General features: G+C 35.1%; 1 protein-coding gene across 13 annotated transcripts in view; it reads right to left on the bottom strand.

The window, feature by feature from the left end:
* The window catches only part of LOC141549795 (uncharacterized), a 67,032-nt gene extending 42,871 nt beyond the window's left edge, over nucleotides 1-24,161 (bottom strand). For 7 of the 13 annotated variants that reach the window (XR_012484447.1, XM_074279712.1, XM_074279718.1 and 4 more), the window contains exons 1-8: nucleotides 23,786-23,940; nucleotides 15,506-15,576; nucleotides 14,729-14,842; nucleotides 6,175-6,316; nucleotides 4,989-5,082; nucleotides 2,841-2,991; nucleotides 2,373-2,532; nucleotides 639-764 (exon numbers count right to left, since the gene is read on the bottom strand). Coding sequence is in view for 12 of the 13 variants with exons in the window: in XM_074279712.1 (XP_074135813.1) it covers nucleotides 639-764; nucleotides 2,373-2,532; nucleotides 2,841-2,991; nucleotides 4,989-5,082; nucleotides 6,175-6,316; nucleotides 14,729-14,837 (782 nt within the window). In the remaining variant the exon portion in view is untranslated. Of the gene's footprint in view, nucleotides 1-638; nucleotides 765-2,372; nucleotides 2,533-2,840; nucleotides 2,992-4,988; nucleotides 5,083-6,174; nucleotides 6,317-14,728; nucleotides 14,843-15,505; nucleotides 15,577-23,400; nucleotides 23,453-23,740 lie in introns of those variants that run through there. The other 6 variants (XM_074279715.1, XM_074279719.1, XM_074279713.1 and 3 more) reach the window with 5 other exon arrangements.
* Between the last annotated feature and the right edge of the window lie 331 nt (nucleotides 24,162-24,492).

Genomic DNA, 24,492 nt, shown 5'->3' with positions numbered 1-24,492 from the left:
TTTTATCTACAGTGGTGAGCACATAGTAGGTACTTAATAAATTCTTAATAATTTAAATAAATTCAAAATAAACATAAAAGAGGAAATCTTGACAATTAGAGTAGAAAGATAAATATAAAATAAAAAACCTATAGAAATAATATTGCTAAAAGCTAGTTCTTTGAGAGTTCCTAGAAGTCTCAGTAAAAAAAAAATCCTTATACAATTCATTTATGCTTACATTAAAAAAATAAAATGGAAGGGCCTGGAAAAAAGGAATATGACTAAGGGCACAGGAACAAAGATTAACATTCACAATCAAGAATAGATTTATGTTCTTTTGTGACTGGGATAAGCAAAAAAGAATGGATTATGCTGAAAAATTCTAAGAAACAAAGTAGAGATTTTAGATGCCTTCAGTTGTCTTAACATGGTTAAGTGAGAGGGAGGGAAAGCTGTAGTGTAGAGGAAGGAAAGAAGAAAAGGTTTGAAATAGCACAGGAAATGAGATAGAAGAGTAAAAAATGGTAGAATAAAAAAAACTGTCAGTAGCACTTGGGGTCCAGCTTGAAATAAGGAAGCATAGATTTGTAGCAGTGACAGTTATTCGTCCTCTATTTCCAGGGAAGGGATACCAACATACAAAAATCAATACATACTGAGCAGGATCCTTGTGAAGTGCTATTTCCCTGGCTGCTCCCAACAACATAATAGCGGCAGTTTTAGGCTTCTCTTTTTCTGCTTTATTTATAAATAAAGACACCAAATTGAAAACATCTGAATACCTAAGGAAAATAGAATATGCTTAATTGACTGCATTTTTATATTTACATTATGCACTTTATAAAATGATATGAGGACAACAGAATCCATCTTCAGGATCCTTAGCAATAGCCATTAAAATAAGGCAAATTAAACCTAATGATAAAGATGAGACAAAGATGCTGGGTCAGTTGGTTCACTTATGTGTAAATCTATAATCCACATGAACAGATATATATAAATTTAAGTCAACTGTCAAGGAAGAAACATTTCATGCCATATTAGGCTTTTAAAAATTAAAGTCAATCTTATTAAAGTCAATAGAGAAGACAGAGAATTGGCGTATTTTTCAAAAATTTACTGGAATAAATAGTCAAGTGCTTGTCCTTTCTATTATCTCATGTTTTAGGAGATATCCTATATTAAAACTGTATTTCAATATGGGGTTTATAAAGGCAAAATCAGTAAAAATGTTGAGTGAACTATCAAGACAAAAGTTGAATTTTCAGTACTTTTACTCATTATTTACATAATCTTAAATCAATCTCTTAGTTTCTGAGCATCAATACTCTCATCTAGAATGGGATTAATACCAGCCTGATTTAATTTGTAATGTTTTGAGAACTAAAGATACAATGTTTCTAAAAAAAGACTATTATTGCTAATAAAATCTGAACAATGAAGTTAGAAGGTATTTCCTTCTCTCAATTTCTGTGAAGGAAGGAGACTATACAGTAAATCAACAGTAATCAAAACAGTTAAGAGACCTTTACTAAAATTATCTTACATTGAGAGCTGATTTCCAATTTTCCAGAAAGAGACATTGCTTATCTTATCTTAACTGATAAAAACTACAATGCTTTTTCAGTCATCAACTATGAGAATAGGATTGGGATTCTTAATTTCTATGTACCAAATCAGCTCTCCTGAGTCTCTTCTTCAGTCAACTGCTGAAAAAAAAAAATGAGATGTCTACATATCCTCCGACTAGACTTTTACTATAAAAGTAACTAATTAACTCTAATTTTAAACAACTTTGAAAAGCTGACAGTAGAAATTCTCAGAGAAAGCAGTTCAATTAGGCATTAACCAGGTTGTACTTACAGTGCTATGTTAATAAAGGGCTTTGTGGGATTGTGAACAAAATTAGCAAGAAAGCTCTTCTGACTTCTCTTTAGATAAATATGTAATCTAAAAATTTTTATATTCTCAACACAGTAAATGCAATTGATATTCTATTTTCTTATTTATCTTTCAGGTAAACATTAAAATACCTTAGCCAGTTGTAAAAATGTCACAAAGAGACTGTTTGGAAGGCATGATATCACTAATAATGCGGGGGTACCAATATTTATTATATTTTCTTAAAAGTTTCTGAAATTCTTCTACAAGATACTGTCAAGAAAAACTTTGAAAGATATATATATATATATATATATATATATATATATATAAAATATACTTAGAATACAAAGTATTTAAGATTTTAAGAGAAAAGAAAAAAAGTTTTCATAGCATGACACATTCTCTACTTTGGATACAGAGTCACTAAAAAACAAGTAAAAATTGCTTATAAGAGATATATTTGGTCTCAAAGTTTACTACTGTGCTATCACTAACACTTTACCCACCTATATATAACCTCATTTTGAAGTCGGCTGCAGACACTACATGGGCCAGGTGTCTGTTTTGAGGGACACACACAGTCCTGAAGACTCAAAACAATTTCTCCAGAAAGATAGTTGTTATACTTTATAGAAAGCTCTCGAAGAAATTTAAACAGAAGCTCTCCTAAAATAAAACAAGGAGGGGAGGGGGAGAGAATGGCAGAAGGGGAAAAAAGTTTTAATCAGAAGAAAAGAAAGAAAAAGCTATATACAATTATTTTAAGGCCACTGGACCCAGATGGCTTGGGAGGTAAAAGTGAGGTGGGTGAACTTGCATAGTCCTCCCTCACTTCAATGCAACTTATTTGAATGTCATGGCATCACCTCCCGGATGTCATGATCCTCTTTGAGAATGAAGGACAAATAAAAGTGAGATAAAAGAGGAACAAATTGTAATGACTTTAAAGCAACATAGAAATATAAATTGCTTACCTCCATGACGGAGATCTGTGTCTATCTCAGCAGGTTCCAAGTTAAAAATTATAAGAACACCAGTCAAAGTAAAATTTCGCTGATCTTTCCAAAATTTGCTTTTGTTATGGGCATTGCAATGGCAAGAAGAAGAAGTCGTCCAATACTGACACTTAAAAAAAACAAACCCAAAAACCTTCAACTTTCAAAACAAGGAATTTCATGCATGTTACACAACATCTTCACAGATAACAATTGTTTCTTATAAGGTATTATAGATAAGAGATACCTTAATTCCAAAAGACAATAATGTACTTTTTTTTGTATGTATAAAAATGACTCTATCAATCATTAATAGGGTAAGCATACTGAACAGTGTTTCAAGTACAATAATGAAAGCATACTGATCCATTTATATTGTCTTGCCAAAAATAGATAAGGGCCCTAGAACTACTAGCACTTTGGGGGTGGGAGGTGGTATGAATCCTGACACAGTATCCAGGCCAAGTGCCCTCACTTGCCAGCCATTCAGTTCCCGTAATTGACAGAAAAAGGTTTCAGATTAAGAACATTTCTCAAGTGTGTTGAAGCATTATACAGTTTAGAAAGCTTAGCTCTTCAAGAAAGCAAAAACCAAAAACCAAAAAAAAAAAAAAAAAAAAAAAAAAAAAAAAAAAAAAAAAACACCACCTCACAACTGACAGCTTTTTCTTATATATCTGGGATAACTTTCTTACAAATTATATTAATTGAGCATATATGCAAATATTTCATAATTTCTTTTGATATTGCTATTATAAAGTAAAAGTTGATAGATTCTGCCTTCACCTTCATTCCATAAACCATAAACTGAATCTCAATATAAGTTTTATCAAATTCCAGATTCCATGTTATTTTGGCTTGAGGAACTTTTTTTAAAAGATCACTGGAAAAGTGTCTCCATTGTCTTTCATTACGCTGCACTTTTTTTTTAAAGTTACTGTTTTAAAGGCTATCTCTGAAATCAAATTCAATTCATCAAATTGAATGATTAAATCAAGAGAACAGGGGGAAAGGATGTTGAGACAGTTACTTATGAAAAGATAGATCTTAAGGGTTATGGATCTTTCTGGCTATAAAAAAGAGAGGCATTAACTGACCTAGAGAAGATTCTAACTTATAATTCTTGACGATTAATTTACAGTTAAGATGTATTTAAAGAGAAAAGAAGAGATATCATCCTGGGGATTAGGGTGTAGTGCCTTTGTAATCTAGAAAATCTTTGTAAATTTTTTTGGCCCTCTCTTCATACCAGAGAAGTCTGATATTTTTCTTTTATGGACTATTTTGTAATACTTTATTGTAAAATTTTGGTTGATATTATACAATACCATATACACCCATATTAAATACATTTCTGAGTTTATAAACTTAATGTGTCTTCTGAGACTTCTACAAATCTCAAAAAAAAATTTTATTTTTCAGACCTTTGATATGGAAGGCATAACTGCACACTGACTCGAACTCAAGGAAAAATTTGCTGACAAAATCAGCAGAAAGGTCAACTAAAATTACTCCATAAAAAAATCTGGATCATTATTTAGTAATTTATGCATTTTCTAAAGATACCCAAACCTTATGTTAATGAAATGACATAAAAAATAGAAAAAATAGTATGGGGAAACAAGTTAAAAAAATAGATTTATGTAGATTTCCAAATAACAGGAATATGTTGTATTTACAGATTATGTTCCCACTTTAAATGTCTGATGGACTCAAAATCATAAATTAAGGTCAGCAATAATTTGAAGAAAGTGAATCATACTATCAGAAGAATTTTAAACCTGCTTCATAATTAATTTAATACTAAATTATGAACTATTTTTTTAATAGAAAATTACTCTAAATTCCAGAAATTATATACGCATTTGGACAAATGGTTTACTAAATTATTAAAAGTGTGTAAATGATTAAATGGATAATTGATGAGGAAAACTTCAGCTATTCATTTTGATATATGTAAGGAGGTAGTCTAGAAGACTTAAAAAATTTTATGAAATGTATCAGCAAGTTTTCCCAATATAACTAATGATCTAATCAAATAAAATACTCTATGTAAATAACTGTCCTAAAATCCATAAAATTATCTATTTCTTTCAGCACCTCAATCTTGATTTAATTTAATCTCACCTCTGATGCTAGTTTATCACAAACATAGCAGTAGCACTGACCACACATATCTGAATTTTGCTTAACAGGAATACACGTCTCATTCTCTGTTCGTCTGAAATCAATACAAAATCAAGATTAGTGATAAAAGTTATAGAAGAAATATACAATACTGATTTGAATATAAGTTATATCTCCTACTTACCCCAAATTTGGCATGTATAAAAGCTAACAATAGTCCATAATTATGCTTAATAGGTAAATGATAGTGGAAAAAAGAGAACAATAATAAAATACCAAAATTTTCATCTGAACTGAACCGTAAAAGTGTTCTTTTCATGATAATTACATGGAAGCTTTTTTCCCCCAGGGAATAATTATTTTTTTCCTTTCAAAAGAAATCACAAAATAGTAATGGAACAGTTATTTGCCCTTGATAAATTCAGATCACTTAGGCCAAGGTCAACTGCAATCCTGGGTCTTGAAAGAACTGGCAGATATGAATGCTAAATCATCATCAGTGATTTATTCAAGTAATACTAGTTCATATAGATTAATCTTCTCTTTCTTTTTCTCTGACTGACCCTAACAATTTCTATAGAAAAAAAGATTCCTAGGACAAAGTTTATTCATTTCAAGCTATATTTGATTTAACAACTGAATTTGGATAAATCCTTGAAGCTAAATGTAAATAGGATAAATTCAATGAGTAGAAGCTTTGCTTTTTTCACTTAGAAAAATAGTTAACACAATAGTAAAAAAAAAAAAAAAAAAGACACAAAGAGATCACAAGAGAAATATGTAGCTTCAAGTTAAACATACTTCAATTATAATTTTCCATAAGTTAAATTGTTTTGATCTATATCCCAAAAGTAAAGTTTACCCAGAAAGGAAGGCAAAGGTCAATTGGATTTTACTCTGTATGCCATGGTTTTGAATGGTTCATTTGAGAATTCTAATTGAAATAAATAAACTCCAAAATATAAGTTTTGGTCAGTTAGGTGGAACATTTCATATTGAAATGGTCCCCCAACATGTATACAAGCAAATGAAGGTAGACTTTATGATACTTCATAAGCTTCATAAGCTTTCTCAGTTAAGTTAAGGGTAAGGTTTTCATAAAGTTAGTCAGAATAAAAATATCTTCCCTTAAGAAAACATTTCTCTATTATGGCTACAATAAAAAACAAACAAACAAACAACATACTCAAAAGGATGAGTCATACAGTCATATCTTGCATGTGGCATCACCATCCCTTTTTTACAGAAAGTAACCACTAGTCCAGATTCCTCATCCACGATTTCTTCAGATTTCTTCTCTTCTAGATCAGATTTATCTTCTTGTATATCTGAAAAAGGTAGGGGAATGAGATGAAAAAGTTAAGTATAAATTGATTTTTTTTTTAAATCAAAAAGAAAGGACAAAATCCTATTTTTTCCTTTATATTGATAAAATTTAAAAGTCTACTAATCTGGACTTACTTGGAGAATTATTCCAAATATGGCTAAGAAAAATATCCCAAATACCTAAAATTTCACAAACAATAGAGACTGAGTTCTGCTCTCAGAATCTTTACTATCTATCATCCCTTTAATAATGTATTACCTCCTATACGTTAAATAGTTGCTTTGGTTATAGCCTTATGGTTTACAGAAGCACATCTCTGATGGAAGTAGCAAATAGAAATCAATATTTTTGCAATTAATTAACTATAAAGTGATTTCTTTATAGCTTTTTGTTACTTCCCCATAATGCTCCAAATCCCAAATCAACAGAATATAAAACAAGTAGCTATGTGACTAAATTACTTCATTAGACTTGTTTCTTTATCTGCAAAATGAGATTTGATTAGATAATCTCTAATGATCAATAGTAAATCTCTTTGATTCATATTCTTCTAGTCTAGGTTAATTCCCTTTCAGAAACCATTAAAAAAATTCTTTTTCATATAATCTTAAAAAAAAAAAAATCAAGTCCTATCAATTTACAGGTCTGCTTCCTATCCCAATTTCACAGCTATGAATCTATTGCGCCCATTATTTCCACACAATAAAAACTTCTAGAAAAATCTTCCTGAAGGATCAGTTTTTACTATGTCACTTCATTGATTCTATGTTCCCCCATTACAGCCCCAAATTCTCAGTCTAAGACTTAAGATCTGCCATCAACCCAATTCCATTTTACTTTCCTGTAGAGACTCCTAGGTGTTAACTAACCATGCCACTTTTCTGGTACTCAATCCCCTAAACAAAACAAACTAGCTTATTTCTGCTTTTGTTTTTAATATGCTATAAAATAATAGCTGGAATTTATATAGGATTTTAAGGTTTGCAAAATGTTTTTTACATATATATATATATATATATATATATATATATATATATATATATATATATATATATATATATATATATATATATATGTATATATATATGTATTAGTTTCTCTATTATCTTCATCTGAATTCTTCCTCTACTTTTTTGGTACCAATTAATATCCTTCCATTTCTTCATTAATTCAATCTCTATAGAAAATAATTGACCATGATTATTTATTGCCTTCATTTGGTGCTCCCTTGTTTATTAAAGAGCCTAATGTAAAAGCCAGAAAAGAAGTTAGAGATATGAGTGATGTGATGTAGAAACTGATACTCATTTTTTTTAATTATAGCCTTTTATTTACAAGATATATGCATGGGTAATTTTTCAGCATTGACAGTTGCAAAACCTTTTGTTTCAATTTTCCCCTTCCTCCCTCCCCCAGATAGCAGGTAGATCAATACATGTTAAGTAAGTTAAAGTATATGTTAAATACAATATATGTATACATGCCCATATAGTTATTTTGCTGCACAAGAATTAAGACTTTGAAATAGTGTACAATTAACTTGTGAAGGAAATAAAAAATGCAGGTAGACAAATATAGAGGGTTTAGGAATTCTATGTAGTGGTTCATACTCATTTCACAGAGTTCTTCCCCTGGGTGTAGCTGATTCAATTCATTACTGCCCTATTGGAACTGATTTGGTTCATCTCATTGAAGAGGGCCACTTCCATCAGAATTGATCCTCATAAGTATTGTTGTTGAAGTATATAATGATCTCCTAGTCCTGCTCATTTCATTCAGTATCAGTTCATGTAAGTCTCTCCAGGCCTTTCTGAAATCATCCTGCTAGTCCTTTTTTTACAGAACAATAATATTCCATAACATTCATATACCACAATTTATTCAGCCATTCTCCAGTTGATGGGCATTCACTCAGTTTCCAGCCACTACAAAGAGGTCTGCCACAAACATTCTTGCACATACAGGTCCCTTTCCCTTCTTTAAGATCTCTTTCGGATATAAGCCCAGTAGTAACACTGCTGGATCAAAGGGTATGCACAGTTTTGACAACTTTTTGGGCATAGTTCCAAATCTCTCTCCAGAATGGCTGCATGTATTCACAATTCCACCAACAATGTATCAGTGTCTCAGTTTTCCCACATTCCCTCCAACATTCCACATTATCTTTCCCTGTCATTCTAGCCAATCTGACAGGTATGTAGTAGTATCTCAGTTATTTTAATTTGCCTTTCTCTGATCAATAGTGATTTGGAACACCTTTTCATATGGCTAGAAATAGTTTCAATTTCATCTGAGAATTGTCTGTTCACATCCTTTTGACCATTTATCAATTGCAGAATGGCTTGATTTCTTAGAGTCAATTCTCTATATATTTTGGAAATGAGGCCTTTATCAGAACCTTTAACTGTAAAAATATTTTCCCAATTTGTTATTTCCCTTCTAATCTTGTCTGCTTAAGTTTTGTTTGTACAAAAACTTTTCAATTTGATATAATCAAAATTTTCTATTTTGTGATCAATAATGATCTCTAGTTCTTCTTTGGTCATAAATTCCTTCCTCTTCCACAGGTCTGAGAGGTAAACTATCCTATGTTCCTCTAATTTATTTATAATCTTTATGCCTAGGTCATGAACCCATTTTTACCTTATCTTGTTATACAATGTTAAGTGTGGGGCGATGCCTAGTTTCTGCCATACTAATTTTTAATTTTCCCAGCAGTTTTTGTCAAACAGTGAATTCTTATCCCAAAAGCTGGGGTCTTTGGATTTGTCCAACACTAGATTATTAAAGTTATTGGCTATTTTGCCCTTTGAACCTAATCTATTCCACTGATAAACTAGTCTATTTCTTAGCCAATACTAAATGGTTTTGGTAACTGCTGCTTTATAATATAATTTTATATCTGATACAGCTAGGCCACCTGCATTTGATTTTTTCTTTTCATTGATTCCCTTGAAATTCTTGGTCTTTTGTTTTTCCTTATGAACTTTGTTGTTATTTTTTCTAGGTCATTAAATATTTTGGGATTCTGATTGGTATAGTGCTAAATAAATAGATTAGTTTAGGTAGTACTATCATCTTTATGCTATCGGTAGTTACTTTAAATGGTATTTCTCTTTGTAACTGTTGGATTTTGTTAAGTGATATATAAGAATGCTAATGAATTATGTGGGTTTATTTTGTATCCTGCAACTTTGCTAAAGGTGTGGATTACTTCTAATAGCTTTTTAGTAGAATCTCTGGGGTTCTCTAACTATACCATCATATCATCAGTAAAGAGTGATAATTTGGTTTCCTCATTATCTACTCTAATTCCTTTAATCTCTTTCTCAATTCTTATTGCTGAAGCTAACATTTCTAATACAATATTGAATAATAATGGTCATAATGGGCAACGTTGTTTCACTTCTGATCTTATTGGGAATGGTTCCAGTTTATCCTCCATTACATATGATGCTTATTGATGGTTTTAAATAGATGCTACTGATTGATTATTTTAAGGAAAAGTCCATTTATTCTTATACTCTCAAGTGTTTTTAATAAGAATGGATGTTGGATTTTATCAAATGCTTTTTCTGCATCTATTGAGATGATCATATGGTTTTTGTTAATTTGATTATTGATATGGTCAATCATACTAAGAGTTTTCCTAATATTGAACCAGCCCTGCATTCCTGGTATAAATCCTACTTGGTCATGGTGTATTATCCTGGGGATGATTTTCTGTAGTCTTTTTGCTAATATTTTAAGATTTTAGCATCAATATTCATTAGGGAGATTGGTCTATAATTTTCTTTCTCTGTTTTCAACCTACCTGGGTTTAGGTGTCAGTACCATGTCTGTGTCACAAAAGGAATTTGGTAAGACTCCTTCATTCCCTATTTTTTCAAATAGTTTATATAGCATTGGGATTAATTGTTCTTTAAATGTTTGGTAGAATTCACATGTAAATCTGGTCCTGGGGATTTTTTCGTAGGGAGTTGATTAATAGCTTGTTCTATTTCTTTTTCTGAAATGGGACTATTTAAGCAATTTACTTGCTCCTCTGTTAATCTGGGAAGCCTACATTTTTGGAGGTAGTCATCCATTTCACTTAGGTTATCAAATTTATTGGCATAAAGTTGGGCAAAGTAACTCATTATTGCTCTAATTTCCTCTTCATTGGTGGAAAGTTCTCCCTTTTCATTTTTAAGACTAACAATTTGATTTTCTTCTTTCCTTTTTCTAATCAGATTTATCAAAGATTTATCTATTTTATTGGTTTTTCATAAAACCAACTCTTAGTTTTATTTATTAATTCAATAGTTTTTTTAAATTTTCAATATTATTAATTTCTCCTTTTAATTTTAGAATTTCAAGTTTAGTATTTGATTGGGGCTTTTTAATTTGGTCTTTTCTAGCCTTTTAAGTTGTAAGCCTAATTTATTGATCTTCTCTTTCTCTATTTTATTCAAGTATGCCTCTAAAGATATAAAATTTCCCCTTATTACCACTTTGGCTGTATCCTACAAATTTTGGTATGATGTCTCATCATTGTCATTTTCTTGGCTGAAATTATTGTGTCTATAATTTGCTATTTCACCCAATCATTCTATAAGATGAGATTATTTAGTTTCCAATTACTTTTTGGTCTATTTACCCCTAGCTTTTTGTCGAATGTAGTTTTTATTGCATCATGATCTGAAAAGAATGCATTTATTATTTCTGCCTTCTTGCAGAATTTTGAAGTATTTATATCCTAATATATGGTCAATTTTTGTATAGGTTCTATGAACTGCTGAGAAGAAAGTATACTCCTTTCTGTCTCCATTCAGTTGTCTCCAAAGAGCTATCATACCTAATTTTTCTAACATTCTATTTTCCTCTTTAATTTCTTATTTGTTTTGTGGTTTGATTTATCTGATTCTGAGAGTGCAAGGTTGAGATCTCCCACTATTACAGTTTTGCTGTCTATTTTTTCTTGCAACTCTCTTAACTTCTCCTTTAGGAAGTTAGATCTTGGTGCATATATGTTTCATATTGAAATCACTTCATTGTCCATGCTACCCTTTATCAAGATATAGTTTCCTTCCTTATCTCTTTTAGATCAATTTTGCTTTTGCTTGATCTGAGATAAGGATGGTTACCCCTACTTTTTTGACTTCACCTGAAGCATAATAGATTCTGCTCCAGCCTTTTACCTTTACTCTGTATGTATTGCCCTACTTCCTATAAACAACATATTATAGGATTTTGGCTTTTAATCCAGTCTGCTATCTGTATCCACTTTATTGGGGGAGTTTACCCCATTCACATTTATGGTTAAAATTACTAATTCTGTATTTCCTGCCATTTTGTTAACCCCAGATTATGCTTTTCTCTTTCCCTTCCCCCTTTACACTCTTCCCCAGTATTAAACTTATGGGCACCACTTGCCTCATGCAGCTCTCCCTCTTTAGAATCCCTTCCCCTTTCTTGTTCCTTTCCCTTATTACTCTTTTCCTCTCTCACTCTTTAATGAGGTGAGAGAAGTTTCTCTGTAAACAAAATATGTCAATTATTTTCTCTTTGAGCCAACTCTGATGAGAGTAAGATTCTCACAATGTTCCTTCTCCTCTTTAAATTCCCTCAGATATGTTTCCTTTGCCTCTTCATGGGATGTAGTTTCCCTCTTTTTAATCTCCCCCTTTCCCTTTTCCTGATACTATCTCCTTTCTATGTCTACTTCCCTTTTTAAAAATGTTATATCAGTAAAATCCAATTATACATGCACTCTTTATGTATATCCATAACAGAAATACAGTTCTTAAGAGTTGAAGGCCAAATTTTTTGTTTAGTTCTGTTTTTTTCCTTAGAAACAAATGGAATTCATCTGTTTCATTAAATGTCCATCATCTTCCCTGGAAGAAAATGCTCAGCTTAGCTGGGTAGTTTATTCTTGGCTGCATTCCAAGTTCTTTTGCCTTTCCAAATATCAAATTCCAGGTCCTTGGATCTTTTAATGTGGAAGCAGCTTGATCTTGAGTAATCCTTATTGAGGCTCCTCAGTATTTGAATTTTTTTTTTCTGGCTGCTTGTAATATTTTTTTCCTAAGTTTGATAGTTTTAGAATTTAGCCACAATATTCCTTGGAGTTTTTATTTTAGAGTCTTTTTCAGAAGATATTCAATGAATTCTTTCAATGCCTATTTTTCCTTCTGATTCTATTACATTAGGGCAGTTCTCTTTGATGATTTCCTGTAAAATAGTTTCTAGACTTTTTTTTCATCATAATTTTCAAGAAGTCCAATAATACTCAGATTATCTCTCCTAGATCTATTTTCCAGGTCTGTTGTTTTTTCAAGTAGATATTTAACATTTTTTCTATTTTTTTTTTCATTTTTTGGATTTTGCTTGACTTATTCTTGATGTCTCAACAAATCATTCATTTCTATTTGTTCAGTTTTGATTTTTAATGAGTTATTTTCTTCATTAGCTTTTTTTAGTTCTTTTTACATATGCCCAATTGAGTTTTTAAATGAGTTGTTTTGCTTTATGGAATTTTTTTCCATTTCACTAATTTTTTTTTACTGAGTTATTTGCTTTTTCCAATTCACAAATCCTACTTTCTTGTGAGTTTTTTATCTTTTCCAATTCACAAATCCTACTTTCCTGAAGTTCTTTTATCTTTTACAATTCACAAAATCTGTTTCCCTGGGAGTCCTTTACCTTTTCCAATTCACCTTTCAGAAAGTTAGTTTTTTTCCCACTTTATCAAGTTTTTCTTCAAGTGAGTTAAGAGAGTTTTCTCTACTCTCTTGCATAGCTTCTCTTTCCTTTCCTCATTTTTCTTATAGCTCTCTTTTAAGATTTTTTAATAATTTCTTTTAGGAGAGTCTTGTGTGATGGGGACCAGGATACATCCCCCTTTGGGGTTTTGTTTGGAGACTGCTATTAGTCTCCTCAGGGTTGAATACCTGCTCTCTTTCTATATAGAAGCTATCTATGGTCCGTTTGGCTTTTTTACTCATTTTTTTTTTTTTTTAAGCCCTTAGGATCTGCCTTCAGGTCAACGAGGTTACCAGCTTCCTCTGCAGAGCACGGATAGATATATGGACAGTATCTGTCCTGCAAACAGTTTGCAAAGAGCAGCTGAGCTGCGCAAATGCTCTGGGAAAAGCTCCTCACCAGAAGTGTCTCTGCCCTGGGCAGCACAGGCAAGCTGATGTGCCCTGAAAAGATCCCTCCTGTGGGAATTAGTAACTGCCCAAGAGGCTGAGCATTGAAAAGTATCACTGCCCCAGGCAGAACCCAGCAGTGGGGATTAGCAGTTGCCCCAGGAAAAGCCTCACACCAATCAGAAGTGTCTTTGCCCTAGGGAGCCCAGCCTCATGCAGATTTGAGACTTCCATGGGCAATAGCCCAGTGCTGCTGTACAGCTGTGTTGTGGTCTGTGCTTAGTCACTCATTTCTGGTTTTAGATGGGTGCAGCCAGATCCTGTTAGATTCTGGCTTGGAGTACACTCTACCTTTGGCTTTCATTTCTCTGCTGGTCTACTGCTTTGCAACCAAAGCAGAGCAGCCAACCTGTGATAAGAGTCCTCCTGTAAATTTTCCAGCTACAGAGACCACCCCACCCCCAGTAGCTCAGTATGCTAGCCTCTGGTTTTATATCCCAGGTTGCTGGCCTGCTCCCTCTGCTCAGGACAAATCTTTTCTGGCGATCTTTTTAAGCTGGTAAATTGTTATACTTTTAATTTTCGTGAATTTTACCAGTCAAGCACTATTTTGGGGGCAGAATTTGGTAATTAGCAGTGAGGGTATGAGAGGAGCTTAGAATGTCGTGTCTTCTCCACCATCTTGGCTTGCCCCTCGATAAATACTTATGAAATCTGAACTCATTGGTATGTTTTTAATAATGGGATTTTCCTGTAGTTTTACGTGTGTGTCTATATATTGCCTGAATTTAAGTAAGTTTCAAAAAGGTTTAGCATTAACATTACAATTCTTTTTTTTTAAGCTCCTACTCCAACCAAATCATACTTGGTAGAGGAGACGTGATTGTTACCACATCTTAATGATTTCACAATTTACTTAAACCTTGGGAAGACTGATAAGTAATTCCATTTTTTATGAAGTCTGCTAGTATATCCAACCACATACCCTCCTACCTAGTCTCCTTATATTAAGCCTACATCAAGGTCACAGAAGGTATAGCAATGACGGCATTTGAACCCAGGTCTTCTGATACCAGGGCCAGTGTTCTTTCCTTTTCACTAGGCTATTTCTCACTGTTTAAAATAAATTGATATGGAGGAAAAGAGTTGGAAGGAAAAACAGAAGAGAAATGACTGGTTTTGTGGCTCTGTGTTTTATCACTGTATATTTAAATTTGAAAACAAAACAAAAATAAAAGGAAAAAAACCCTAAAAACTTAAAAAAATATAGTACATACCAGAAGAATCAATCACCACAACGGAATTCCCTAAGGTAGTTTCAGCATCTGTTTCATCGTCACTAATCAAAATCACACTTTCTTCATTGGCTTCTTTTCCAGGTCCCATGGTATCTAATTCCAGAATAAGTACATTTGATTAAAAGACTGGATCAAAATGAAGAACAGAGATTCAAAAAACAATTCTCCCAACACAGAAGGCATCAGAGTCTCAAACAGAGTTACACATTGTCTCCTGTAAAATCACATGCTGTCCTAACTCTGCCTTTTGCTCATATCATGCCCAATTCCCTGGAAAGCACCTCCTCCATTTCTGTATGTTTGGTTTCTTGAAATCCTACTGCAAGTGCTACCTCTTCCAGAAAACCTGCCCTGACCCCTTCCCACCCAAATGTTCCTTCCTTCTTAGGGTTTCCTATAACACACTATGTTCATAATTTCCCTCTGTACTTGTCTTAATCAAGTTTTTCTTACATATATGTAGTATGTTTCTTATCACCACCCCCCTTTCCCTCCTGTAAGCTTGAAAGACTTAAGAGACTAGATTTTTCTGATCTTTGAATCTTCTATCATCGCCTAGCACAAGATACTATGTAGGAGAGGATTAAATATCCTTTTTAAAATTAAAAAGTATAAAACTAGTCTTTAATACCAATGGAAGGGCAAATGGAGAAGTATAAACTATGTTCAGAACCATTACTTTTCTGTGAAAATCTTCATAAGCAGTTTTTACTTTAGGGGAAAGAGAAACAAATGATTCTAAGTTTCCATTTTTACCTTTTGAGGCTCAGTCCTCACAGACAGCTTCAATCTCCATTCAGAAAATCACTTCCTATTGACTAAGAGCCCTAGGGAGAGCAGAAACGAAACAGATGACAACCTATACCCACCTCCAAAAGAAAACAATCTGTATGAGTGCATTTTTTTTCTTAAGAATCACCTAAGGAAGCTATATGTAATGTTTGGTCATTAAATCAGACACTTATTTAATAGTTAATAAATACAATAGTGTATGAAGCATTCAAATATATGGTTTGGTTGCTGTCCATAAGTACGATGAGCTAAGTTCAACACAAGTAGGAACACAGACTTTTAACACAAAATTAAAATATAAGTACATAGAAAGAATATATAATATTATGAGCTCTGATTAGGGAGGCAAGTGCCCTGTGGTGGTGACTAGGACATTAAAAGATAGAGGTGAAGGATTAGAAGAGAAGGAAAATGAGCTATTTTAGGACTGTAAAGAACATGAACAAAGGCACAGAGGTGGGAAATTGAGAAAGAGACCAGTTCAGTTTGGTCATATATATAAGGAAGAAATATAATCTATCTCCCCTCCCCCAGCAACGGTTTCCAATTAGTAAAGTACTTGGTCTAGAACCTTGAAAGAAAGTAAAGATATAATCAAACTTACATTCAAGATTTTTTTTTTGGGGGGGGGGTGGAGAAGAAAAGGAAGGAGTGGTTAGGGGAAGAATGAGTCCAATTCAAAGACAGGGAACATTACAAGCAAAACCAAAGAAATGGATGGAGATGAACAAGAAAATAGAGGAAGCAGGGAAAAGGAAAAATAAAGAATAATCCAGTTTGGCTGGAACTTGGAAGGGAAAAAAAAAAAGAAGCAGAGGTTGGAAAGGTAGATTAAGTGCTAGGAGCAGATTTTACTTGATTTGGCAGGCAATGGGGCATTACTGAAAATTTTTATATAGAATTTATAAGAATGACTCATATTGGAGTCTATTTAAAAACAAGTAGAACTTAAGTTGGGGTAGTTGTAATGTTCATAGAAAGGAAAGCTATAAAGGATAATATAAAGACAGAATTGACAAGATCTGACAGTTGCTTGGTGTGAAGTTGGAAAAAGGGAAGAATTAAAGATGAGATGTGAAATTCAGTTCTGCACATATTGAGTTTGAGTGGCAGTAAAACATCCAGGAAGAGATCCAGGTATTTAACAAAAGCTAGAATACAGGACTGACTGACTGGAGAAGGACTGGGCGGTGATGCAGATTTTGTAATCATTTATATACAAGTAAAATGGTCTGATCTCATTTTTCTCATATTAGTATAACGAATGACTTTAAAAGTGAAGCAGAAAATTTAAAATCCATTCCTTTAACTATACATACTCAACTGGAGGCTCTGTGTCCCAGGCCCTCTTCTTTTTTCTTGGTGACATTTTTTTTTTTTTTTTTTTGAGGCTGGGGTTAAGTGACTTGCCCAGGGTCACACCCTAGGAAGTGTTAAGTGTCTGAGACCAAATTTGAACTCAGGTCCTCCTGAATTCAAGGCTGGTGCTCTATATACTGCACCACCTAGCTGCCCCTCTTGGTGACCTTATTAGTTCCTGTAGGATCAATTATCATAAATTGGTACAGGACTCTCATATCTAGATATTCAGCCCCAATCTCTCTTCTGCAGAACAGGCCTAACCCATTCACCTAACTGCTGAACATTTACACTTATGTGTTCCTTCTGGCAACTCAAATTCAACATATCTCAAAAAACTCTATCTTGCCTTCTCCAAACCTTTTCTATTTGTTAAGGTTACTAACATCCTTCCAGTTTTCTTGGTTTGCAAACTTAGAATTGTTCTCAATTCTCACCACTTCTTCATTTTATGCTAAGCTCTTGTTAATTATATCACTATACCTTTCCACTTTCCCACTCCCCAGATGGCCATTACCCTCATTCACAAAGGAAGAAAATGAGAAAGATTAACCTAAGATTAAATAGTAATTAGTACTAGATGGCAAATTTGAACCAAGGTTCTTTGATGCTAGGTTAATCAGCAAGCATTTATTAAGCATCTACATACTAGTTGATAAGGATTCAAAGAAAAAACAAAACAGTCCTTCTCCTTAAGGAAATTACATTCTGTTGAGAGAAGACCACATGTTCAGATGGAGACATGTACAAGAGTAACCCATATGGAGAAAAGTGTTGTAGAGATAGAAATAACAATATTTGGCAACTGACTGGATATATGGAGTGACTGAGGTGAAAAATCTACTCAGTCTTGAATAACTAAAAGAATGGTGATGCCTTTGATTTAATAACATACAAGCCTGGGAAAGAATTGAAGGGAGGAAGATTTGGAGCTCATTGTGAATATGAAAAGCAGAGCTAGCCATCATAGGATGGAATGATGAAAAATTATTATCAGATAAAAAATTTTTCGATTTTGTGGACACTGAAATAGAACTCTTATAGTGATGGAAAGTTCAAGGACAGGACCATCTCTGCATGTAACTAACCTGGAGTGGTCATGAAAATTTAGTATACTGAGGAATTTGGAAGTTAGCATATTTGAGGAAGTATAAATATATATATATATATATATATATATATATATATATATATATATATATATATATATATATATATATATATATATATATATTGAAGTTCTCTAGGAAGCAGATGGGAGCTGAGGAGAAAAGACTTTGTCAAGTACTAAACTCATTGAAGAAAGGAGAAGAATGACCCAGAAGTTAACAAATAACAGCCACAAAGATCAGGATTAAATAATGAATTTAGATGATGTGACTCTCAAAGGAGAATCTTCTGAATGACTGTTGTAGAAGAAAAGTCTGGGAAAGAAGAGGCATTGGGGAGCAAGGAATAAATAGTCTGACTCCCCAGTTGCACCAAATGAATTGAGAGGTATAAGGGGGAAAATGTAGCCAATAGGTGGCTAGAAAGAGTGACAAGAGAGTGTCATTAGGTGATGAGCCAAGTCTTGAAGGAAGGAAAGAAGAAGGAAGTTTAAGATGAAAGGAAGTTTATTCAGGGCAAAACAGAAGCAGCAGGGTATTTGTAGTGGGACTGGGAATCAGAAGAAAAGGGCACAAATATGGTCTTCATACCTAAACCAGGAAAAGTCAAAATAGGAAAAAAAATTAAAACTATCACCCCTAATAAACACTGAAGTAAAAATGTTAAATAAATTATTGGCAGAGGCTACAATACCACAAAACGATCCATTATTATACAGGTGATTCGATATTAGGAAAATGATAAACAACTATATTAATTACAAAAATAACAAATATAATGTTGTTAGAATAAACATTTATATTAAGAACCGCAGATTTTGAAAAAAATACATTCTTTCTGGTTAAAAACATTTTAGCCTGTTGGCTAAGATCAAATGTACATCCAAAATCAAGAGCTGACATTATATATTATGAAAATACACTAAAATCCTTTCAAGAAAGATGCAGCGTGTACTAAGAATGTTCATTCTCACCATTTCTATCTAACACAGAAGTACTAGAAATGGTGCAGCACCAAGATAGAAAAAAGTGAAAGACTGAGCAGAGGTAAAGAAAGAAAGAAAGAAACAAACAAACAAAATCACTTTTTTTTGCAGATCATGTGATAAGTTCTTATCTACAGAAACATCTAAAAATTATTTGAAACAATACCTTTTAGCAAACTTGCAGACTATTAAAACACACACACACACACACAGAGAGACACAGAGACACACAGACACAGACACACACAAATCCTCAGCAATCCTATATAATATCAATTAAGCCTGCTGGGAAGAGTCAGAAAGAGAAATTACTTTTAAAATTAATTGCAGTATGCATAAAATATTTAGGAAATCTGTGCACAAAGAAGTATTTAAATATAGCTACAAAACACTTGTTTTCAGAAATACAGACCTAAGTAATTGGAGAAATATTAACTGCTCATGATATTAAGCCAATATAATGAAAATGAAAATGCTAAATTAAATTACACATTACAAATTAAGACAACTCTGAGATACCACTACACACCTGTCAGATTGGCTAAGATGACATGAAAAGATAATGATGAATGTTGGAGAAGATGTGGGAAAACTGGGACACTAATGCATTGTTGGTGGAGTTGTGAAAGAATCCAGCCATTCTGGAGAGCAATCTGGAATTAAGCCCCAAAAGTTATCAAACTATGCATACCCTTTGATCCAGCAATGCTGCTATTGGGTTTATATCCCGAAGAAATACTGAAGAAGGGAAAGGGACTTGTATGTGCCAAAATGTTTGTGGCAGCTCTTTTCATAGTGGCTAGAAACTGGAAAATGAATGGATGTCCATCAATTGGAGAATGGTTGGGTAAATTATGGTATATTAATGTTATGGAATATTATTGTTCTGTAAGAAATGACCAGTAGGATGAATACAGAGAGGCTTGGAGAGACTTACATCAACTGATGCTGAGTGAAATGAGCAGAACCAGGAGATCGTTATACACTTCAACAACAATACTGCATGAGGATGTATTCTGATGGAAGTGGATATCTTCAACATAGAGAAGATCCAATTCAATTCCAATTGATCAATGATGGACAGACTCAGTTACACCCAGAAAAGGAACACTGGGAAATGAATATAAACTGTTTGCACTTTCATTTTTCTTCCCAGGTTATTTTTACCTTTTGAATCCAATTCTTCCTGTGCAACAAAAAAATTCAGTTCTCCACATATATTGTATCTAGGATATACTATAATATAGAACATATAACATTTAAGGGAATGCCTGCCATCTAGGGGAGGGGGTGGAAGGAAGGAGGGGAAAATTTGGAACAGAAGGGAGTACAAGGGATAATGTTGTAAAAAATTACCTATGCATATATACTGTCAAAAATGTTATAATTATAAAATTAATAAAAAAGAAAAGAAAAAGAAATCCTTGAATATTATTGTTGTTTAAGAAACAATCAGCAGAATGATTTCAGAAAGGCCTGGAGACAGTTTCATGAACTGGTGCTAAGTGAAGTGAGTAGAACCAAGAGAACATTGCACACAGCAACAAGATTATGTGATGATTAAAATGTGATGGACTTGGCTTTTTTCAACAATGAGGTGATGATTCAGGTCAATTCCAATAGACTCGTGATGGAGAGAGCCATCTACATCCAGAGAAAGGACTGTGGGGACTGAATGTGGATCACAACATAATATTTTCATCTTTTTGTTGTTTACTTGCTTTTTGTTTTCTTCTCATCTTTCCTTTTTGACCTTGCTTTTCTTGGGCAGAATGATAATTGTGGAAATATATGTAAAGAAGAATTGCATATATTTAACATATATTGGATTACTTACTGTCTAAGGGAGAGGAGGAAGGGAGAGTGAAAACGAACATGAGATTTTGCAGGGGTGAATGTTGAAAATTATCTTTGCATATTTTTTGAAAATAAAAAACTATTATTAAAAAAGGAAATCTTTGCCACTCACCCTATTTTAAAAAATAGAGGGCTATCCTTGGTCTATAATTTCACAATTGTACTAATAAATTTCTTTTAAAAATTTGGATACATTTTCTTTGACCCAACAGATACCAATAAACACCCAAACAACTCTGGAAAAAAAATTAATTGTACAGCTTATATCATTTGTTAATTTTTTTGATAAATCTTTTTTTTTTTTTTACAAAATTATCATAGTTAAGCCAATTGTATACACAAATATGCAAGAATTGTATATAAAATATGAATTTGTATTTTAAAGTATACTAAACAAAGTGATTAACAAAATTGTCCTGTTTGTGTCCCCTTCTTTTTATTATTTTTTTTCCCTTGTTTAGTTTTTAACAGTTCACTAATGTTTAAAAAAAAAAAAAAAAAATCTGTCAATACTAACCCAACCCTTCTTCCTGTAATAAATTAAGTCAAAACAAAGCAAATCAACTCATGGGATATGTCATCCTATATCTTTTTCTCCATCTCAAAACCAAACTCCCTGATAGTATTTTCATTTTCTCACCTTCACTTCTCAAACCTTTGCAAACCAGCTTTTTAATCCTGCTAGTGTTGTTTAGTTGCTTTTCAGACTCGAACTCATTTGGGTTTTTCTTGGCCAAGACATTATAGTGTTTTGCTATTTCTTTCTCTTCATTTTACAGATGAGGAAAATGAAGCCAGCAGGGCTTCTCAAGATCACTATGAGTGTCTGAGGCCAGATTTGAACTCACAAAGAACAGTCTTCCTAAACTCCAGGCCCAGAGCTTTATCTACTGCCCCAACAGCTTTTAATCTTAACACTTGATTAAACTAGATTAAAGTTATCTACAATCTCTTTAAATTCAACAGCCCCACCCCAGACCATTCAATTTAGTGTCTGGGAAGCTTTTGATACTGTCAATCATCCCTCTTTTTCTGTTAATCCTACATTCCTTGGCAATACTATTAGTTCTCTCTACTTTCCTTTAGTTATCATTCCCCAGTTCCAATGGCTTCACTGTTTTCATGCAGATGACTCCCGAATCTATATATACAGCTCTAATGAGACCACTCTCTCCACTTGGACGGCGGAGTTATTTAAAATACGAACATACTTTATACAATATCCATACTTTTATTCAAATCCATCCTTCTACCTCAAACTTCCGTATTTTGGTTGAGGGCACCACCATTCTTCTAGTCTTCTGGATTCACAACCTTGGAATTATTCTTTAGTTTCCTCTTCACTCTGACTCTCCCACATTCAATACATCGTTGTGTATTGTTCAAGTTACCTCCTCCGCAGCCTCTCAGGAACCCAACCCAGTCTCTACTCTAATTCAAGCCTCATTATTTCTTATCTGGACTACTGGAATTGATAACTGGTCTCCTGGCATTCTTTCCCAACTCTTTTTTGTAGCTGCCAAACTAGTATCCCTAAAATACGGATCTGCCTTTGCCAAGACTTCAGGGATTTCTGATGCTTCCAGGATCAACTCCCCTGCCTGGCATTTGAAGCTTTCCACAATTTCATTCAACTACAGTTTCTCGTTTTATTTCATATGATTCGCTCTGATCTTGTTTCTGTATTTTCCCTCAGGTAGGAGAAGAGAAGTTGGTGGATTCAGGAAGACCAGAGTTCAAATCCAGCCTCAGCCATTTACTAAATTTCATTCACGAGGAGTACCCTTACCTTAGATCGGCTTCAGGGGGAACCGGCTGGGGGGAAGGGGTGGTTGTGGTCAGATAATCCCCTTCTAGTACAAAGGGGATAGAAACAGCCCCAAGTGCCCAAGGTAATGGAATGAAAATACTAATAGCTAACTAAGCACTTTACAACTATAAAGTCATTAGACCTGCACAACACACCTGGGAGGCTCGTAGGCACTATTCTTTTTTTCACTCTGAGGTAATTGGGGTTAAGTGACTTGCCCAGGGTCACACGCTAGGAAGTGTTAAGTGTCTGAGGCTGGATTAGAACTCAGGTCCTCCGGACTTCAGGGACGATGCTCTATCCACTTAGCAGTCCCATTCACTTTTTACATATGCAGAAACTGAGGGAAACAAAGGAGTTCAAAGTCTCCCTAAGGCAGAATTTGAATTCCGAAGCTTCAGATTCCGGGCTAGGGGCTCTACCCCCGGCACAGCGGCCTATTTATTTTCTAAGGACTTAGTTCAGAGGTTGGCCCTCCGTAGCTGTTTAACAAAGAAACGCTAACTTCCCGTCCCCTCCCAGCCCCACCTCCCGGGAGCAATAAACAAAAGTTCCCTTCCCGTTAGGCTGGCTCGCCAAGCTCCCCTTTCAGCATCCCATCTTCAGCTCACGTGCCGAGGCCGGGGCCCTCTCTTCTCACCCTCCCACCCCCAGTCACAGCTTCCGAGTGAGGTTCGGGCGCCCCTTCCCTCCCCCCGTTCTCGGTGTTCTTTCTCCTCTCAAGACTACTTCTCTTACATTGCTACCCCCGCAGGTGAGGAGCGGCCCGCCTCCTCCTCCTCCATCCCCGCGAGCGCAGGGGCCGCTTTTGGCCGAGGACAGAGGGGTCGGAAGCACAAGGGGGCAGAGGGGTGGCCCCGAACGCCCGAAGCCTCGGGGAAGGGGCCGGGAGGGGCCACCATTAGCCGGGTCTCTACTGCTAGAGAGAGAGAGATAGAGAGGAGGTCCGGAGTGTGCTAGGGCCGGAGCGGAGCAACCGAAGAAGCAAGAGTTAGGAGGCCGGCAGATGCCGAATCGCGACGTCTCCTCCCGCGCTCCCTCCCGTCCCGGACCGGCCACGACCCCGTGACATCCTCACCACTCAGCCAGCCCCTCGGACACCGCCCGACGGGCGCTCGCTCACCAGCACTGCGGCGGCCGCTCTGACGGGACGATCCCGCCGGCTCCGCCTGTTTTTTCTCCTTCGCCCCAGGAGCCCCCGTCCCTCTTCCCGCGCCGTAGGTACCTCCAAGTTAGTTACCACCGCTCTCCGCAACTTTCAATTCCCGCGGCACCGATGGCCTTCCGCTATCAACCGTCACTTCCTTCGGGGGCGTGGCCTGACTGGGCCGGGTCGCGTGCTCGGGACACCACCTACTCGTTAAATGGGCCCGGAAAAGAGAGCTACTCACTTCTCCTAGACCCACGCTCCCTGCGGCCATTTTGGATCTTGGCAAAGGCGGGCAAGGTGGGCACGGAAGCAGCCGTCATCTTCGTCGCCGGGGCGGCCATTTTCGATTTGGGTAGGAAGGCCTTCCTCCTTCCCTTCGACTTCCTGGACTCTGCGACGTCGTACCTATCCAATAGAAAATAGCCTATTGATCTAAGTTGGCGTCCCCAGGCAACAGCTGGGAGAGTACGGGAACTAGAGTGCGAGACGGGCCTGGGTGGGCTATCGTGACCCATCCGGAGGAAGCTTCGAGGCACGTAGTGGGGTGGGGAGGTTAGGGAGGAGCAAAGTTGGGTCACGTGACCAGTGAGACGGGAAAGGCTGGGCGAAGGGACCCGAGGGGACCCGAGAGGACCCTTTTGCTGAGTTACACCTAGATCCTTGCTCTGCGATTCCCCTTG

The sequence above is a fragment of the Sminthopsis crassicaudata genome, chromosome 1, assembly GCF_048593235.1.
Source record: "Sminthopsis crassicaudata isolate SCR6 chromosome 1, ASM4859323v1, whole genome shotgun sequence".
NCBI classification, from domain to species: Eukaryota; Metazoa; Chordata; class Mammalia; order Dasyuromorphia; family Dasyuridae; genus Sminthopsis; species Sminthopsis crassicaudata.
The sequence above is the reverse complement of the archived record's forward strand: the minus strand, read 5'-3'. Positions and strand labels throughout refer to the sequence as shown.